The sequence below is a fragment of the Somniosus microcephalus genome, unplaced genomic scaffold, assembly GCF_052327205.1.
Source record: "Somniosus microcephalus isolate GS21.2 unplaced genomic scaffold, FLI_Smic_1.0 unresolved_chr2, whole genome shotgun sequence".
Lineage (NCBI taxonomy): Eukaryota > Metazoa > Chordata > Chondrichthyes > Squaliformes > Somniosidae > Somniosus > Somniosus microcephalus.
The window spans coordinates 86,261,462-86,279,626 of NW_028225180.1; the positions used below are offsets into that span (position 1 = coordinate 86,261,462).

The following is an 18,165-nucleotide window of genomic DNA, read 5'->3' on the forward strand; positions in this document are numbered from 1 at the left end:
GTTTGGTGCTCTATATAAACTGGACAGAGGCACATTGGTGAGCAGCTCGTACGAGGAGAGAGACAGAGAGAGACAGAGAGACAGACAGACAGACACACACGCTGCAAAAACCAGTCTCCAGGAACTGAACTGAGAGTGTTCACAGACGGCATTGGGGCAGTGAATAGACAGGAGGCAGTCAAATAAAACAGCGGAGAAAGGAGCGAATTTTCAGCAGGACAAGCAGGTAAGCCCCTTGATTTTTTTAAAACTCTTTAGTGTTCTGAATTAAAAGCAGTAATTATATAATACAGATATAGAAAGACTTGCATTTAATACTGCGCCTTTCACGACCTCACGATGTCCCAAAGCGTTTTGCAGCCAATTAAGTACTTTTTGAAGTGTAGTCACTGTTGTAATCATCGAATAACAGAATAGTACCGCACAGGAGGAGGCCATTCGGCCCATCGAATCTGCGCTGGCTCTTTCGAAGAGCAATCCAGTTAGTCTCACTTCCCCGCTCTTTCCCCCTATCCCTGCAATTTTATCCAGTTCCCTTTAGAAGGCTGCTATTGAGTCTGCTTCCACCCCCCTATCAGGCAGCGCATTCCAAATCCTCACCACTCGCTGCGTAAAAAAAGTTTTTCCTCCTGGCGCCTCTGGTTCTTTTGCCAATCACTTTAAATCTGTGTCCCTCTGGTTATCGACCCTTCCGCCATTGGAAACAGTTTCTCTTTATTTACTCTATCTGAACCCTTCATATTGTAGCCAATTTGTGCACAGCAAGCTCCCACAAACAACAATGTGAGGATGACCAGTTTTTGGTGATGTTGGCGGAGGGATAAATATTGGCCAAGACACCCGACGTGGACCTGAGTCATGCAGCTGGGGAAAGCTCCCTAGTTCAAATCCCTGGCCTCCGCTGAGTTAGTCGATCCCAGGCTGTCCACAAAGGGCCTCTGCATTTAACCTCCGCACTCCCTGAGAATGGTGGGGGGGGAGGTGGGGGGAAATCAGTCTAGGATTGCTGCACCTTGCCGCTGTCACTGCTCAAAATGCAGTTACTAGGCGGGGACTGGATGCTTGCAATGCCTCTGATGGTAGGATAACCTACAGACACTGGGTGTGTCCTGAAACACTGGGTCAGGCACTGGAGAGCAGCCAGCACCTTTGGAGAAGAAAGCAGGACTTGCATTTATATAGCGGCATTCACGGCTTCAGGACGCCCCAAAGCGCTTTACAGCCAATGAAGTACTTTTTTTTGAAGTGTAGTCACTGTGATAATAACGTAGGAAAAGCGGCGGCTAATTTGTGCACAGCAAGCTCCCACAAACAGCAACGTGCTAATGACCAGATAATCAGTTCTGAAGAAGGGTTTCGACCTGAAACGTTGACTCTATTTCTCTCTCCACGGACGGTGCCTGGCCTGCTGAGTTTTTCCAGCGTCTTCTGTTGTTATTTCGGATTTCCAGCATCCGCAGTATTTTGCTATCATAATCTGTTTTAGGTGATGGTTGAAAGATAAATATTGGCCCCAGGACACCGGGGAGAAAGTATTAACTATTGGCTCAGAGTGTGACTGACTCTACTGATACACTGCTCTGTTCTTATCCAGGTACCATGGTGATCCGGTTATCCGCTGTCCATGTTTTACTTGTGGCCATCAGCATCACTGCCTGTGGGGAAACAGCCCCCACATCCCCGAACCTCGGCTCCACGGATTGGCCGGCAACTGCGGGGAAGGGTCCCAATCTTGACCTGATCTCGGAGAAGCCCCACACGGTTACCAAACCCACCAGGACCACGCGGAAAGGCTACATCCAGATCAACGTCAGCGACGATGATTACGAGTATTATGACGGGGAAGTGCTGACGGACGAGCCGGTCGTGCCGGGGCCCATGGACAGGTGCGACTACAACCCTTGCGGCCACATGCAGGTCCCGTGCGCGGAGCTGCAGCTCACCAACTCGTGCCTCTGCCCCGGCATCTCCGGCGAGGGCGTCGCCCCGGAGCAGCCCAGGATGCAAGAGACCACCGGGGTGTCTGACTCCACGGCCGTCGTCCACTGGTGTGAGCCGCTGTCTGCGGTGGACAGCTACCGGCTGGTGTTCAGGCTGCTCGACGCCGCCGCCGCCGGCAACGTCACGACCCAGCTCATCCAAAACCGCGCCCGGGTCTTCACGCTTAACGGCTTGGTGCCGGGCACCAGCTATGTGGTCTGCGCCGTGGCCTCCAACCCTGCCGGCTCCAGCCGGGTGGCCGAGCGGGATCTGGGAGCCGCGCCTGGGTTCGGGCCTTGCGTCACTTTCAAGACAACGTCCGCCCGGGCGCTGATGCGCCACATCGCCATCGCCATCACCCTCCTGCTCCTCCTCGTCGTCGCCTGCGTCCTACTGCGGTGCTTCTGCACCAGGCGGCAGAAGGCCGCATCGCACGATTCCTCAGCCTCTCCCTCGCTCGGCATCGGGCTTCAGAACCCGACCTACGAGCACGACAAGGCCAGCTCGCTCCCGTCCTAAACCAGGGCTCAATCAGCGAACTCCGGACTCTTGCCTCGAGGACAATTTTAAGCACTGAATGTACGTGCCCCAAGTCTCTCTTTGATTGCAGTTATTTTTCATGGTGAATGTTAGCGTGAGATGATAAGCCCTGTGGGGGCAAGAGAACACTGAGGGAACTTAACTCCATGGTGTGACCACCAGGCCAATGCAATGATCAACCCGAGCAATGTTAGAAGAAGCCTCCTGAAAGATTGTGATTACAGATGAAGAAGTCCATCTTAGTTGATCCATCCAGAGAGGTCCCATCCTAAAGCGGCCCATCCACCCATATGTTTTCCGACAGAACCTGTGAGGATCGGCTCATCCTATCAGCTGGTTGGATAAGGAAGGTGCCTGAGGTGAGCAGGTGAGATGGAGACGGGGAGAAAAAGGGGTCAGTAAAAAGGGACCCGCACTGTTGGGTTTTGCCAGAATAATCCAATCGAGCTCCGCACGCCCCCATCCGCACCTACCAACCCCCCACCCCAACTCCCGATACACACATACCTCCTTCCAAGCCTCCATTGTATTCGTTGTGTTAGCAACAGCGTGCGGTCACTCTCGTCAGGACCTCGCCAGGCGCTTGCAGCCACGCGGACGAGCTAACGGGAGACCAATCTTTTTTGTGCGTCTGGATCTCGGCGCTCGGTACAGGCCGGCTGGCAACTGCAGAAGGAACCGAGGAGGAGTGCGGTGGTCAGGCATCCCTCGCAGAGGCAGCAGTGCGGGACGGCGAGACGGACAGGGTCCACTGACTCAATGCTTAGCTCCACGTGAGGTGGAAGAGGATGTAAGGGCAAGAGGAGAGATTCACCTCACTGAAGCTCGTGCCTTTGGTCTCCCTAACTCCGCCTCGATCACCCTTCATGGCTTCATCAGTATCGTAATAAAACTCACTACGCACTTGGTTCGAGTATAAAGCAAGGCTTTAATCAACTTGTTTCAGAACATGGAGGTCTAGTTGTACTTCACTAGTTCCTGTCTTACAAAATGTCCCTGGGCAAGCTGGCCCACGCCCGAGTATTTATACTCCTTGGACGGCGCCATCAGCTGGCCGTCCAGCGTTATTTCACGAGTCGTTTCTTCATGATGATGAAATTTATAACAATCTGCACCATTGGGCTTCATCTAGCGCATGTTCGGCTGTCGCACCCAACATTTTTAAGACTGGAATCTGAGTCGGATTGATCGTCTCTTCGCTGCCTGACTGGGGGACCGAAGTGTCCGGTCACCAATGTTAATTTGCCCTCGGGTTAAATAAATCCATTCCTCCCCTCACCCCTTTCTTACAGAGAGGCAACAGAGCAGATTACTGTGCAACATTCCTATCTTGATGACTCAGTCTGTGTGCGATGTATTTACGTCTGTTGTCCTTTTAAAATTCTCCGTGCGGTTGGGTGACTCGAGGTCCGTTGGGTTCCTCGGATGTCAGAAAGCTTCAGGTGGAAGCTGGTGTTCCGATCTACTGCCCAACCCAGGAGGTGCTTGTACTGAATTCCTGCAAGGCCGTGTCTTATTCTGTACATGATTTCTCAACAAGTTAAATTTGCTTATGTTCTCTCACTGCTGGGGCCTGGTTGACATGGTGGGGGGGGGGGGGGGGGGCGTCGGTGATGGACACCAGGCTCCTCCAATCAAATCACGTGGTTTGGTACGCAATGATCTCAGGAATTATTTTATTGGCCGACGCTTGTACATATTATGGTCTGCCTGCTATTGTACGATTGGCAAACGGTGATGGTTTTAAACAGATCTTTTGCACATTTCCGATGTTAATAAAAAGTATTTTTTGTAAATCTCTCTCTCCTGTAAATTCTTTACATTTTATTTTCACGTGTGCCCAGACTGTGAGAGTTGGCAAAAAGAACTTGCACTTAAATGGCACCTTTGGGATGTCCCAAAGTGCTTTACAGCCAATGAAATACTTTTGGAGTTTAGTCACTGTAGTAATGTTGGAAATGCAGCAGCCAATTTGCGCCCAGCAAGCTCCCACAGGCAGCAATCTGCTTTTTATGATGTTGATTGAGGGATAAATATTGGCCCCGGGACACCGGTGAGAATTCCCCCTGCTCTTGTTCAAAATAGTGGCCGTGGGATCTTTTACGTCCACCTGAGGGAGCAGACGGGGTTTAACGTCTCGTCTGAAAGACGGCACTTCCGACAATGCAGCTCTCCCTCAGTACTGGCACCGGGGAGTGTCGGCCTGGATTACGTGCCTCTGGAGTGTGACTCGAACCCACAACCTTCTGACTCAGAGGCGAGAGAGAGAGAGAGTGCTGCTCATTGGGCCACGGCCAACACGTCGGAATATCTGACTGTGGACGCTGTCACAATCGAGCCACATCCTGTCCTCATCCTACATCCAAAGCACATCCCAGACGGCTACGCCCAAACGCATCCCAGATGGACTCACCAAGTAGGGATGTTGGGCAGGAGTCCTGGACAACTTTGACCCTCCCTCGTCCAGGCTGCTAAGGCTAATTTGCAGCGCTCCTACTGTCAGCCTCCCGCCTGAGGTCAGCTGGAACTTGCATTTGTATTGCACCTTTCACATTCTCAGGACGTCCCAAAGCCAATGAAGTATTTTTGAAGTGCAGTCACTGTTGTAATGTAGGAAACGCAGCAGACAATTTGCGCACAGCAAGCTCCCACAAACAGCAATGAGATAAATAACCAGTTCTTTTCTTCTTCTGATGAGTCCAATGCGGGACCTACAGTCCCTGTAGCAGTACGGCGTTCCGGTCTGTCGCTGTTGGGGTTGTCCATGAGGGTCCTGACGTTCCAGGTCCCGAACTTCATTTTAAAGGGTGGAAGATGCCTGAGCGTGAGTTCTTTTAACGTGGGGTGGCCGTTGCACACCAGCTACCACACGGGCTTGACAGAGCAAGGTCTCGGTCCAATGGCAAGGGGATCCAAGACGATTGGAGACCAGGCTCTGCTACAACGGCCTAGCACACACACACACACACAAACCAGTTAATCTGTTGTTTGGTCCCGTTGGGTGAGAGCGGAACGGGGTGGAGATCACTTCATACGAAAGGTAGGTCTCCTGCAACATAAATCAGGGCCGAAAGAATCTATCCGGCAGATGGCGCCACAGTCCAGGAATCTGTTGATAGAATGTCGAGGGGGACAGGTTTGTGTCGGCACCTCCTGCCACTCTGTTTGAATCGGATGCATGTCAGTACGGTACAGGCCCGCTGCACCAACCCATACACCAGAAAGAAACAAAGAAACATAGTAAAATAGGAGCAGGAGTCGGCCATTCGAGCCTGCTCCGCCATTCAATATGATCATGGCTGATCCTCTATCTCAATACCATATTCCCGCTCTCTCCCCATACCCCTTGATGCCTTTTGTGTCTAGAAATATATCTATCTCCTTCTTAAATATATTCAGTGACTCAGCCTCCACAGCCTTCTGTGGTAGAGAATTCCACAGGTTCACCACCCTCCGAGTGAAGAAATTTCTCCTCATTTTAGTCCTAAATGTCCTACCCCGTATCCTGAGACTGTGACCCCTCATTCTAGACCCCCCCCCCCACCAGCCAGGGGAAACATCCTCCCTGCATCCAGTCTGTCTAGCCCGGTCAGAATTTTATACGTTTCAATGAGATCCTCTCTCATTCTTCTAAACTCTAGTGAATACAGGCCTAGTCGACCCAATCTCTCCTCATACGACAGTCCTGCCATCCCAGGAATCAGTCTGGTGAACCTTCGCTGCACTCCCTCTATGGCAAGTATATTCTTTCTTAGGTAAGGAGACCAAAACTGCACACAGTACTCCAGGTGTGGTCTCACCAAGGCCCTGTGTAACTGTAGTAAGACATCCTTGCTCCTGTACTCAAATCCTCTTGTAATGAAGGCCAACTTAGTATTTGCTTTCCTAATTGCTTGGAGTCGGTCAGCACAATGAGATGGCAGCCATCAGTGTCCCAGCTTCCCTGGCAGGCACTGAGCCACATAGAGACCAGGAGGATCCCGGGTTGCGGTGCCCACCCTGTGCCGAGCTAGCTGATCTCGGAGAGGCTGCAAGATGGGGTGCTACAACAGGCCTCAGCGACCCTGGCTGGGGAGGGGATGGCGGGGGGGTGAAATCAGGCTGCTCCTGCTCCTGATTGCTATCAATTTAGATGTCGGATGAGAACAGGATTGGGGGGTCAGACAGTGATGCCCCAGCAGTCCAATAGCCTGCGAACATTCACTATCTTGGCTCACTTGGGGCAATGTACTGGGTGCCTGCGGAACGGGGGATGAGTTGGGAAGTTCTTGGGGTGAGGTTAATTTTTAACCAAATGATTCACACGCACTCATGTTGGACAAATACAAGCAGTGAGTTTGGAGCCGGGAGTCATGCTTTAAGAACGTCACCTTCTGGCCACAGTAGCTTGCCTTTCCGAGGTTGGAAGCTCCAGTTGATGTTGGAAGTGAGGAATTGTCCCCATTAATGAGACCCCCGGAGTTTCTTCCATTTGCCGAATCCTTTACATACCCTTAAACTTCGGTGTGCCTTATCCGCCCTTTTCACCTAAACTTTGCAAGCAAACAGGAAAGGAGTTATGGCCTACTCCTACTTTTAATTCGTATGTAAAACGGCGGAATTGAATCTCTTATCTGAGGACTGATGGATGTGTTTCCCTCGTTAGTCTTGGACCTCGCACCAACCTTCGCCCGAAAGCAAATGCACGTACACATTGGCAATGGTAGCAATCCGGTCCCGCACTCAATCTTCACAAGGCAAGGCAATGAATGGCGGCAGGCTATTCCACTGTGTGGGGCAGCTCGCGTCCTCACCTGACACTCCAGGATGTGGTTGCTAGGTGGCGATCGGGACTGGGATGCTTCCCTCCTCCCTAACCCAGGGGACCACTGAGACTAATTGCAGCATCCCCCGCCCCTTGCACCACCCCCCTGGATGAGATCAGCTCACAGATCGAGCAACGTCCCTGGGATCTTCCTGCTCTGTATGGCTCCGTACCACACCAGGCGCTTCATTTCACTGCCAAGCTCCCTTGATCTTTTTAACCCTATCAGCTCTGAGTGCTCGATCTCTTCTGGCTGCTGTTATTCAGCCCGCGAAGGGCAGTCACCGTACAGCTGGCCACATGGTTTTACAGTTAGATACCTGACCTTAAAACTGTGCCCCATTTTGGTCTCCGTACCTAAGGAAGATTATATTTACCTTGGAGGCGGTGCAACGAAGGTTCACTAGATTGATTCCTGGGATGAGGGGGTTGTCCTATGAGGAGAGATTGTGTAGATTGGGCCGATACTCTCTGGAGTTTAGAAGAATGAGAGGTGATCTCATTGAAACATACAAGATTCTGAGGGGGATTGACAGGGTAGATGCTGAGAGGTTGTTTCCCCCTGGCTGGGGAGTCTAGAACCAGGGGGCACAGTCTCAGGATAAGGGGTCGGCCATTTAGGACTGAGATGAGGAGAAATTTCTTCACTCAGAGGGAGGTGAATCTTTGGAATTCTCTACCGCTGTGGATGCTCAGTCGCGGAGTATATTCAAGATGGAGATTAATGGATTTGTGGACACTAAGTGAATCAAGGGATATGGGGATCGGGCGGGAAAGTGGAGTTGAGGTCGAAGATCAGCCATGATCTTATTGAATGGTTGAGCAGGCCCGATGGCCTAGTTCTGCTCCTAATTCTTATGTTCTTACGCCTTTTCAAATTGCATCGATGAGCAAGTCACCATCTTCCAGTTGGCTTATCACTCTCTCTCTCTCTCGCCCCTCTGAGTCAGAAGGTCATGGGTGTTATAAATCTCATCAAGAAACTACTTATGAAATAACACTGGATGGCCAGCTGGTGGCGCCGTCCAAGGAGTATAAATACTCGGGCGTGGGCCCAGCTTTCCAGGGACATTTTGTAAGACAAGGAGCTAGTGAAGTACAACTAGACCTCCATGTTCTGAAACAAGTTGATTAACCCAGGGACATTTTGTAAGACAGGAACTAGTGAAGTACAACTAGACCTCCATGTTCTGAAACAAGTTGATTAACCCAGGGACATTTTGTAAGACAGGAACTAGTGAAGTACAACTAGACCTCCATGTTCTGAAACAAGTTGATTAAAGCCTTGCTTTATACTCAAACCAAGTGCGTAGTGAGTTTTATTACGTCAGTGGGTTCCAGCCTCCACTCCAGAGACTTGAACCCCCCCCCCGCCACCCCCCAACCCAGGCCAACGCTCCCAGTACAGTACCGAGGGCGCGCTGCTCTGCCGCAGGCGCCGTCGTTTGGATGAGGCGTTAAACCGAGGCCCCCGTCTGTCTGTTCAGGTGGATTTAAAAGATCCCATTGGGAAAAGGGCAGGGAGTGTGTCTGGTTGTGCATGAGTGTGAGTTATGCACACACACACACACACACACACACATCTGCAGGCTTTCTGCAGCAAGGATTTTATAACAGGGCTCGGAGTGAGAAACTCCTGGGTTTTTTTTACAAATTAATGGCCCGCTAACAAAATCAGATGCACAGGACCGTATGCTTGGAGTCATACACCCCGACAAAGTCACAGCAGGTTATTAATTTCAGAGAAAGCCGTGAGGAGGGGGGTCTCGCCCTCTCTGCTCCTGCTGCAGTTACCTGCTGGCACCACCCTGTGGTAAGGGTGCAGAACTGCAAGCGAGGTATCTGGAAAAATGCCCCATTGGGGTAAGAGTTAATTAAAACACGACTGATTCCTGCTTGAAAGGCACATGCACCCTGCAACCTCTACTACTTATTCAGGCAAGGTAGAAAAATATCCCTCGACGTCCGTATTCTTGAAGCTAATGTGCGTCCATCACACTTAAAAGTGTCAAAAGTATACATGTATAAATAAAGACTTGCATTTCTATAGCGCCTTTCACAACTACCGGACGTCCCAAAGCGCTTTACAACCAATGAAGTGCTTTTTGAAGTGTGGTCACTGTTGTAATGTAGTAAACGCGGCAGCCAATTTGCGCACAGCAAGCTCCCACAGACAGCAATGTGGTAATGACTAGATCATCTGTTTTATGTTGATTGAGGGATAAACCAGGGACCGTGCCCAGGGACACCGGGAGAACTCCCCCTGCTCTTAATCCAATAGTGCCAGTGGGATCTTTTACATCCACCTGAGAGAGCAGATGGGGCCTCAGTTTAACGTCTCATCCGAAAGACGGCACCTCCGACAGTGCGGCTCTCCCTCAGTACTGCCCCTCCGACAGTGCGGCGCTCCCTCAGTACTGCCCCTCCGACAGTGCGGCGCTCCCTCAGTACCGCCCCTCCGACAGTGCGGTTCTCCCTCAGTACCGCCCCTCCGACAGTGCGGCGCTCCCTCAGTACCGCCCCTCCGACAGTGCGGCGCTCCCTCACTTCTGCCCCTCCGACAGTGCGGCGCTCCCTCAGTACTGCCCCTCCGACAGTGCGGCGCTCCCTTAGTACTGCCCCTCCGACAGTGCGGCGCTCCCTCAGTACTGCCCCTCCTCCTCCGACAGTGCGGCGCTCCCTCAGTACTGCCCCTCCGACAGTGCGGCGCTCCCTCAGTACTGCCCCTCCGACAGTGCAGCTCTCCCTCAGTACTGCCCCTCCGACAGTGCGGCGCTCCCTCAGTACCGCCCCTCCGACAGTGCGGCTCTCCCTCAGTACTGCCCCTCCGACAGTGCGGCGCTCCCTCAGTACTGCCCCTCCTCCTCCGACAGTGCGGCGCTCCCTCAGTACTGCCCCTCCGACAGTGCGGCGCTCCCTCAGTACCGCCCCTCCGACAGTGCGGCGCTCCCTCAGTACTGCCCCTCCGACAGTGCGGCTCTCCCTCAGTACTGCCCCTCCGACAGTGCAGCGCTCCCTCAGTACCGCCCCTCCGACAGTGCGGCTCTCCCTCAGTACTGCCCCTCCGACAGTGCGGCGCTCCCTCAGTACTGCCCCTCCGACAGTGCGGCGCTCCCTCAGTACCGCCCCTCCGACAGTGCGGCGCTCCCTCAGTACCGCCCCTCCGACAGTGCGGTTCTCCCTCAGTACCGCCCCTCCGACAGTGCGGCGCTCCCTCAGTACCGCCCCTCCGACAGTGCGGCGCTCCCTCAGTACTGCCCCTCCGACAGTGCGGCACTCCCTCAGTACTGCCCCTCCGACAGTGCGGCGCTCCCTTAGTACTGCCCCTCCGACAGTGCGGCGCTCCCTCAGTACTGCCCCTCCTCCGACAGTGCGGCGCTCCCTCAGTACTGCCCCTCCGACAGTGCGGCGCTCCCTCAGTACAGCCCCTCCGACAGTGTGGCGCTCCCTCAGTACGGCCCCTCCGACAGTGCAGCGATCCCTCAGTACCGCCCCTCCAACAGTGCGGCGCTCCCTCAGTACTGCCCCTCCGACAGTGCGGCGCTCCCTCAGTACTGCCCCTCCGACAGTGCGGCGCTCCCTCAGTACTGCCCCTCCGACAGTGCAGCGATCCCTCAGTACCGCCCCTCCGACAGTGCGGCGCTCCCTCAGTACTGCCCCTCTGACAGTGCGGCGCTCCCTCAGTACCGCCCCTCCGACAGTGCGGCGCTCCCTCAGTACTGCCCCTCCAACAGTGCGGCGCTCCCTCAGTACTGCCCCTCCGACAGTGCAGCGATCCCTCAGTACCGCCCCTCCAACAGTGCGGCGCTCCCTCAGTACTGCCCCTCTGACAGTGCGGCGCTCCCTCAGTACCGACCCTCCGACAGTGCGGCGCTCCCTCAGTACTGCCCCTCCAACAGTGCAGCGCTCCCTCAGTACTGCCCCTCCGACAGTGCAGCGATCCCTCAGTACCGCCCCTCCAACAGTGCGGCGCTCCCTCAGTACTGCACTGGGAGTGTCAGCCTAGGCTTTTGTGTTCAAGTATCTGGAGTGGGACTCCGAACCCACAAATTTCTGTCTCAGAGGCGAGGGTGCGACCAACTGAGCCACAGCTGAAACAGGGAGAAAGCAAGCTAGTCACTTCCTGCTGGTTTCTTCTGACCTTGATTACCTGGATTACAAGGGTAGGGGCTCGGGATTTACAAGCATCTGCCAAGCTAGAGAAACTTCCCTGTGCAATTAGCCTCTAAATGACCTCAGGGCTGTGCCAACATCCCCATAGAAAGTACCTGAGCAGATGGCTTTAAAGGGACAGGCCAGGTTAGCAGGTAAACATCACAACCTGTGCTGCACACCTCAGACTACCCATGAGCAACGCCATAGGAGCTTGGCCAAGAGTATCTGTTTATTCAGTTGTCATCTGCATGGTGATAAAAGGTTAACAGGTCAATTAATTGTTTAGCAGACGCTAACGTCACAACTTAAAATAGAGGTAGGGACATTGCTCGAATTGGAAATGGTTGATAAGTAGTGTTTGAAGGGGCGATGAAATGTTCCTGGAGGCTCCGAGACCAATTGATACATAGAAACATAGAAGATAGGAGCAGGAGTAGGCCATTCGGTCCCTCGAGCCTGCTCCGCCATTCAATGAGATCATGGCTGATCATCCAAATTTGAAAACAAGGATGAGAATTTTAAAATCGAGGCGTTGCTTAACCAGGAGCCAATGTAGGTCAGCGAGCACAGGAGGGGAGACGGGTGAACGGGACTTGGTGCGAGTTAGGACACGGGCAGCCGAGTTTTGGATGGCCTCAGGTTTACGTCGGGTAGAACGTGGGAGGGCGGCTATTAGTGCCAGGTGGGAGGGGCTCTACCAACCTGGCATCGGTGCCTGCTGTGGGTTGGTTTGGGAGCAGCACTGACACTTCCCCGAGAGGTGAAGAAGAGCCTTTAACAACCCATTTTATATTACAGAACTGCTCTAAAGAGCAGTGGCGCTGTGGGTAAGTGCACTGGGTATATGCTGAGAAATGTGCAGCCGTGTAAGTCCCCAGTTCAATCCCTTGATCTCTGTTCAATTAGTGTCAGTTTAGCTCAGAAGCTGGTGGTGCCAATGTCTGAGCTGGTGAGAGTGAGTGACAGTGGTGCTATTGCTCAGGTGAGAGAAGCAAGATAAAAAAAAAAGGATTGAGTATGTCGACACCCTGTGCCATGTCTCCTCCAGCACTGCCAGTTGTCCTGGGCTGTAACTCCCACCCACCTTCCCATGATCGCCGGCACACTTTCTTTGAGGGTAGGAGAGGGGTGTCGAAGGAGGGTTCTTGCTCCTCCGGTGCCAGCCTGCTGTCTGGAGTTGCGGGGGGCTTTCAACCGCAAGAGCGGGTTAGTGAGAGTCTCGTGATGTCGTTGGAGAATGTGCTGGGAATAGCTGGTGGTCAGTGTGTCAGTTGTGAGGTACGCTAGCATAGTGGTAATGTCATCTGAACCAGTAAGGCCTGAACTAATGATCCGGAGACACGAGTTCAGATCCCACCATGGCAGCTGGGGAATTTATAATTCAGTTAATTAAATAAAGCTGGAATAAAAAGCTAGTATCTTTATGGTGTCCATGAAACTATCGGATTGACGTTCACTAATGTCCTTTAGGTGAAGGAAATCTGCCGGTCTGGCCTACATGTGACTCCAGACCCACAGCAATGTGGTTAACTCTTAACTGCTCCTCTGAAATGGTCTAGCGAGCCGCTCAGTTGTAACTAACCGCTCACCACACGGGACTGCAGCGGTTCAAGAAGGCGGCTCACCACCACCTTCTCAAGGGCAACTAGGGATGGGCAATAAATGCTGGGCCATGCCAGCGACGCCCTGATCCCATAAGCAAATAAAAAAAAAGTGCAGGAGTGGTGATTGTAAGGAGGAGGAGGTGTAGTGAAGTGTGCTACAGTGATTGGAAGGGAAGGAGAGTCTTGTGAGCAGTGGTGGTGGAGGTTTGAGCAGAGATAAGAAAGCAGTGCTCTTACCTTGACAACTCTAGTGAGAGCATTGATTTTTTTACCCCAAGCAGTGCAGCCATGTCCTGGGTGGTAAACCCCCGGCATTGACGTGCTCTGCAACCTCTTCCCAGTGTCGGTGGAGTTGATGGCTGGAGGGTTTCCTGCCCCCTGTGTGTGGCGGGGGGGAGCGGGGGAAGAATATGTCCCCTCCCCTGTCCACTGCCTGCACCAGGGCCTCCAAGGCAGCATCGGAGAACCCTCTCTCAGCGCTTGTTGCCGCCATTTTAGGATGGTTGAGTGTTCCCTTCGTTCTGCAGCCAGAGTCCACCTTCGCTTTAAGAGGTGTCAGAGATGGCCGATACCCACCCCCTCACCCCATACACGTGCACCCAATGAGTAGTGCGGGTACTGCTGGCTGTACGCCGGCGTGATTAAAATATTCGTGCGACCTGAGTCCATGTTAGCAGGCGTGGGCAGTACACTCACCACCCACCACGTGCCCGTATTCGGGTGAGATCGGATCTCTGGGTCACTACCTTCAGGAGAGGGGAGGAGGAAACTGGCAATATAAGCACCCGAAAGAGAGGGGATTTGGACAGGCTGGGCGATTGGGCAGATGCATGGCAGATGCAGTATAATGTGGATAAATGCGAGGTTATCCACTTTGGTGGCAAAAACAGGAAGGCAGATTATTATCTGAATGGCAATAGATTGGGAGAAGGGGAAGTGCATCGAGACCTGGGTGTTCTTGTGTACCAGTCGCTGAAGGTAAGCATGCAGGTGCAGCAGGCGGTTAAGAAGGCAAATGGTATGTTGGCCTTCGTAGCGAGAGGATTCGAGTACAGGAACAAGGATGTCTTGCTGCAGTTGTACAGGGCCTTGGTGAGACCGCACCTTGAGTATTGTGTGCAGTTTTGGTCGCCTTATCTGAGGAAGGATGTTCTTGCCATGGAGGGAGTGCAGCGAAGATTCACCAGACTGATACCTGGGATGGCAGGAATGACGTATGAGGAGAGATTGGGTCGATTGGGCTTATACTTGCTGGAGTTTAGAAGAATGAGAGGGGATCTCATTGAAACTTATAAAATTCTAACAGGACTAGACAGACTAGATGCAGGAAGGATGTTCCCGATGGTCGGGGGAGTCCAGAGCCAGGGGTCACAGTCTAAAGATAAGGGGTAAGCCATTTAGGACAGCGATGAGGAGGAATTTCTTCACCCAGAGAGTGGTGAACATGTGGAATTCTCTACTACAGAAGGCAGTAGAGGCCAATTCATTAAATATATTCAAGAAGGAGTTGGATATATTTCTTAAGGCTAAGGGGATCAAGGGATATGGGGAGAAAGCAGGGACCGGGTACTGAATTTGGATGATCAGCCATGATCTCATTAAATGGCGGAGCAGGCTCGAGGGGTCGAATGGCCGACTCCTGCTCCTATCTTCTATGTGTCTATGATTCTGGACAGATTGCAAGGGCATGGCACACAGGCTCCGTGGGTGGAAGGGGGAGCTGTAGGGAGGTCAGTTGCTTGCTCAATCATGCGGTCCACACCCTCTGACACTATTCTCTCTCTCTCTCTCCTGTCCACGCTCACACTATTCTCACTCCAGTTCATGTTGATACTATTGTGACACTGAGAGTTGCTGAGGTGCAGCCTGTAGCTAGCACGCACTGCAGCCACGATATGCCAATGGTGGCGGGAAGCGGATGTTTAGACCAGTGGAAGAGGTGCTGATCAAGCGGGCTGCTTTGTCCTGGATGGTGTCGAGCTTCTTGAGTGTTGTTGCAGCTGCACGCATCCAGGCAAGTGGAGAGTATTCCCCTCTTTATTTCTAGTCTCCTCCAGCCCTACATTGTCGCCCCCCCCAGAACTCAGAGTTCCTCTGACTTTGGCCTTTTGTGCATCCCCACCCTTCACCCCAACATCAGTGGCTGTGCTCCCGGCATCTAGGCCCCACGCCCTGGATGTCGCTCCCTAAACACCCTCCCCCTCTCCTCCTTTAAGGTCCTTAAAACCCAACTCTTTGACCAAGCCTTTGGTCACCGCATCTAATATCCCCTTCTTTGGCTTGGCGTCCATTTATTTCTGATTATGCCTCAGTGAAAAGCCTTGGCCGCTTGCCTAGTGAAAGGCGCTATGTAAATGCATGTTGTTATTGTTGTTTGATCAGAGCACAATACAGCTTCAGCGGGAATTCCTCTGCCTTTGTACGGGGCTGTTCTGGCTCTATAGTTGAGCAGGGCAATCTCTTTGATCCCATCACCTAGATTCATAGAATCTTACAGCACACAGAAGGAGGCCATTCGGCCCGTCCTGGCTCATTGAAAGAGCAATCGTGCTTAGTCCCACACCCCGGCTTTTTGTCCGTAACCCTGTACGTTCCTCACCCTCAAGTACCCGTCCAATTCTGCTTTATAATTATTTATGGAATCAGATTACAACTTTTCAGGTAAAGCATTCCAGATCCCGACAACTCTCAGTGAAAAAAAGAGACTGGGAGGAGAGAGGGAGGAGGAGAGAGAGAGGGAGGGAGGGAGAGGGGGAGGAGAGAGAGAGAGGAGGGGAGGAGAGAAAGAGAGGAGGGGAGGAGAGAGAGAGAGAAGAGGGGGGGGAGAGGGAGGAGGGGGGAGAGAGAGGGAGGAGGGGGGAGAGAGAGGGAGGAGGAGAGAAAGAGGGAGGAGAGAGAGAGAGTGGGAGGAGGAGAGAGAGAGTGGGAGGAGGAGAGAGAGAGAGGGAGGAAGAGAGGGAGGAGGAGAGAGAGGGAGGAGGAGAAAGAGAGGGAGGAGGAGAAAGAGAGGGAGGAGGAGAAAGAGAGGGAGGAGGAGAGAGAGAGGGAGGGGAAGAGAGAGGGAGGGGGAGAGAGAGAGGGAGGAGGAGAGAGAGAGGGAAGAGGAGAGAGAGGGGAGGAGAAGAGAGAGGGCAGGAGAAGAGAGAGGGGAGGAGAAGAGAGAGGGCAGGAGAAGAGAGAGGGGAGGAGAAGAGAGGAGAGGAGGAGGGTGGGGGAGAGAGGAGAGGAGGAGGGGGAGAGAGAGGGAGGAGGAGGGGGGAGAGAGAGGGAGGAGGAGGGGGGAGAGAGAGGGAAGAGGGGAGAGAGAGGGAAGAGGGGAGAGAGAGGGAAGAGGGGAGAGAGAGGGGAGAAATAGGGAAGAGGGGAGAGAGAGGGAAGGGGGGGAGAGAGGGAAGAGGGGGAGGGGGGAAGAGGGGGGAGAGAGGGAAGAGAGGGAAGGGGGAGAGAGGGAAGAGGGGGGAGAGAGGGAAGAGGGGGTAGAGAGGGAAGAGGGGGGAGGGAGGGAAGGAGGGAAGAGGGGGGAGGGAGGGAGGGAGGGAAGAGGGGGGAGGGAGGGAGGGAAGAGGGGGGAGGGAGGGAAGAGGGGGGAGAGAGGGAAGAGAGGGAAGAGGGGGGAGAGAGGGAAGAGGGGGGAGAGAGAGGGAGGAGGGGGAGAGAGAGCGAGGAGGGGGAGAGAGAGGGAGGAGGGGGAGAGAGAGTGAAGAGGGAGGAGGAGAGAGGGAGGAGGGGGGAGAGAGGGAGGAGGGGGGAGAGAGAGGTAGGAGGGGGGAGAGAGAGGGGGAGGAGAGGGAGGAGAGAGAGGGAGGAGAGGGAGGGAGGAGAGGGGGGGAGAGAGAGGGAGGAGGAGAGAGAGAGGGAGGGGGAGAGAGAGAGGGAGTGGGAGAGAGAGAGTGGGAGGAGGAGAGAGAGAGAGAGGGAGGAGGAGAGAGAGAGGGAGGGGGAGAGAGAGAGGGAGGGGGGAGAGAGAGAGGGAGGAGGAGAGAGAGAGGGAGGGCAAGAGAGAGAGGGAGGGTGAGAGAGAGAGGGAGGGCGAGAGAGAGAGAGAGGGAGGGCGAGAGAGAGAGGGAGGGCGAGAGAGAGAGGGAGGAGGAGAGAGAGAGGGGGAGAGAGAGAGGGAGGAGGAAGAGAGAGGGAGGGCGAGAGAGAGAGGGAGGGTGAGAGAGGGAGGAGGAGAGAGAGAGGGAGGGGGAGAGAGAGAGGGAGGAGGAAGAGAGAGGGAGGAGGAGGAGGAGAGGGAGGAGAGAGAAGGTAAGAGAGTGGGTGGAGAGAGGGAGGAGAGAGAGTGAGAGGAGGAGGAGAGAGAGGAGGAGGAGAGAGAGTGAGAGGAGGAGGAGACGAGAGAGAGGGGGAGGGTAGGAGAGAGAGAGAGGGAGGAGGAGAGAGAGAGAGAGAGGGAGGGTAGGAGAGAGAGAGAGGGAGGAGGAGAGAGAGAGAGGGTGGAGGAGAGAGGGAGGAGGAAAAAGAGAGGGAGGAGAGAGAGAGGGAGGAGGAGAGAGAAAGGGAGGAGGAGAGAGAGGGGAGGAGAAGAGAGAGGGCAGGAGAAGAGAAAGGGGAGGAGAAGAGAGAGGGCAGGAGAAGAGAGAGGGCAGGAGAAGAGAGAGGGGAGGAGAAGAGAGCGGGGAGGAGAAGAGAGAGGGGAGGAGAAGAGAGAGGGGAGGAGAAGAGAGAGGGCAGGAGAAGAGAGGGGAGGAGAAGAGAGCGGGGAGGAGAAGAGAGAGGGGAGGAGGGGGGAGAGAGAGGAGAGGAGGAGGGGGGGAGAGAGAGGGAGGAGGAGGGGGAGAGAGAGGGATGAGGAAGGGGAGAGAGAGGGAGGAGGGGGAGAGAGAGGGAGGAAGTGGAGAGAGAGGGAGGAGGGAAAGAGAGAGAGGAGGGGGAGAGAGAGAGAGAGAGAGAGAGAGAGTGAGAGAGAGAGGAGGGGGAGAGAGATGAGGGGGGGGGGGGGGGGGGGGGGGGGGGGGGGGGGGGGGGGGGGGGGAGGGGGGGGGGGGGGGGGGGAGGGGGGGGGGGGGGGGGGGGGGGGGGGGGGGGGGGGGGGGGGGAGGTTAAATTCCTCCTCTATGCAGATGACCTGGTTCTGCTGTC

The 18,165-nt window shown here is 54.2% G+C and overlaps 2 protein-coding genes across 2 annotated transcripts in view; both read left to right on the plus strand.

The window, feature by feature from the left end:
• Positions 1 to 136: 136 nt before the first annotated feature.
• The window catches only part of LOC147092946 (histone H3.3A), a 40,411-nt gene continuing 22,382 nt past the window's right edge, over positions 137 to 18,165 (plus strand). Inside the window, exon 1 of the mRNA XM_085976277.1 lies at positions 137 to 226. The gene's annotated coding sequence lies outside the window, so the exon portion shown is untranslated. The remainder of the gene's footprint in view (positions 227 to 18,165) is intronic.
• LOC147092947 (LRRN4 C-terminal-like protein) lies at positions 138 to 4,316 on the plus strand. Its single transcript, XM_085976274.1, has 2 exons — positions 138 to 226; positions 1,595 to 4,316. Exon 2 carries the CDS (start codon positions 1,600 to 1,602, stop codon positions 2,497 to 2,499), a length of 900 nt encoding a protein of 299 aa, XP_085832400.1. The 5' UTR covers positions 138 to 226; positions 1,595 to 1,599; the 3' UTR covers positions 2,500 to 4,316.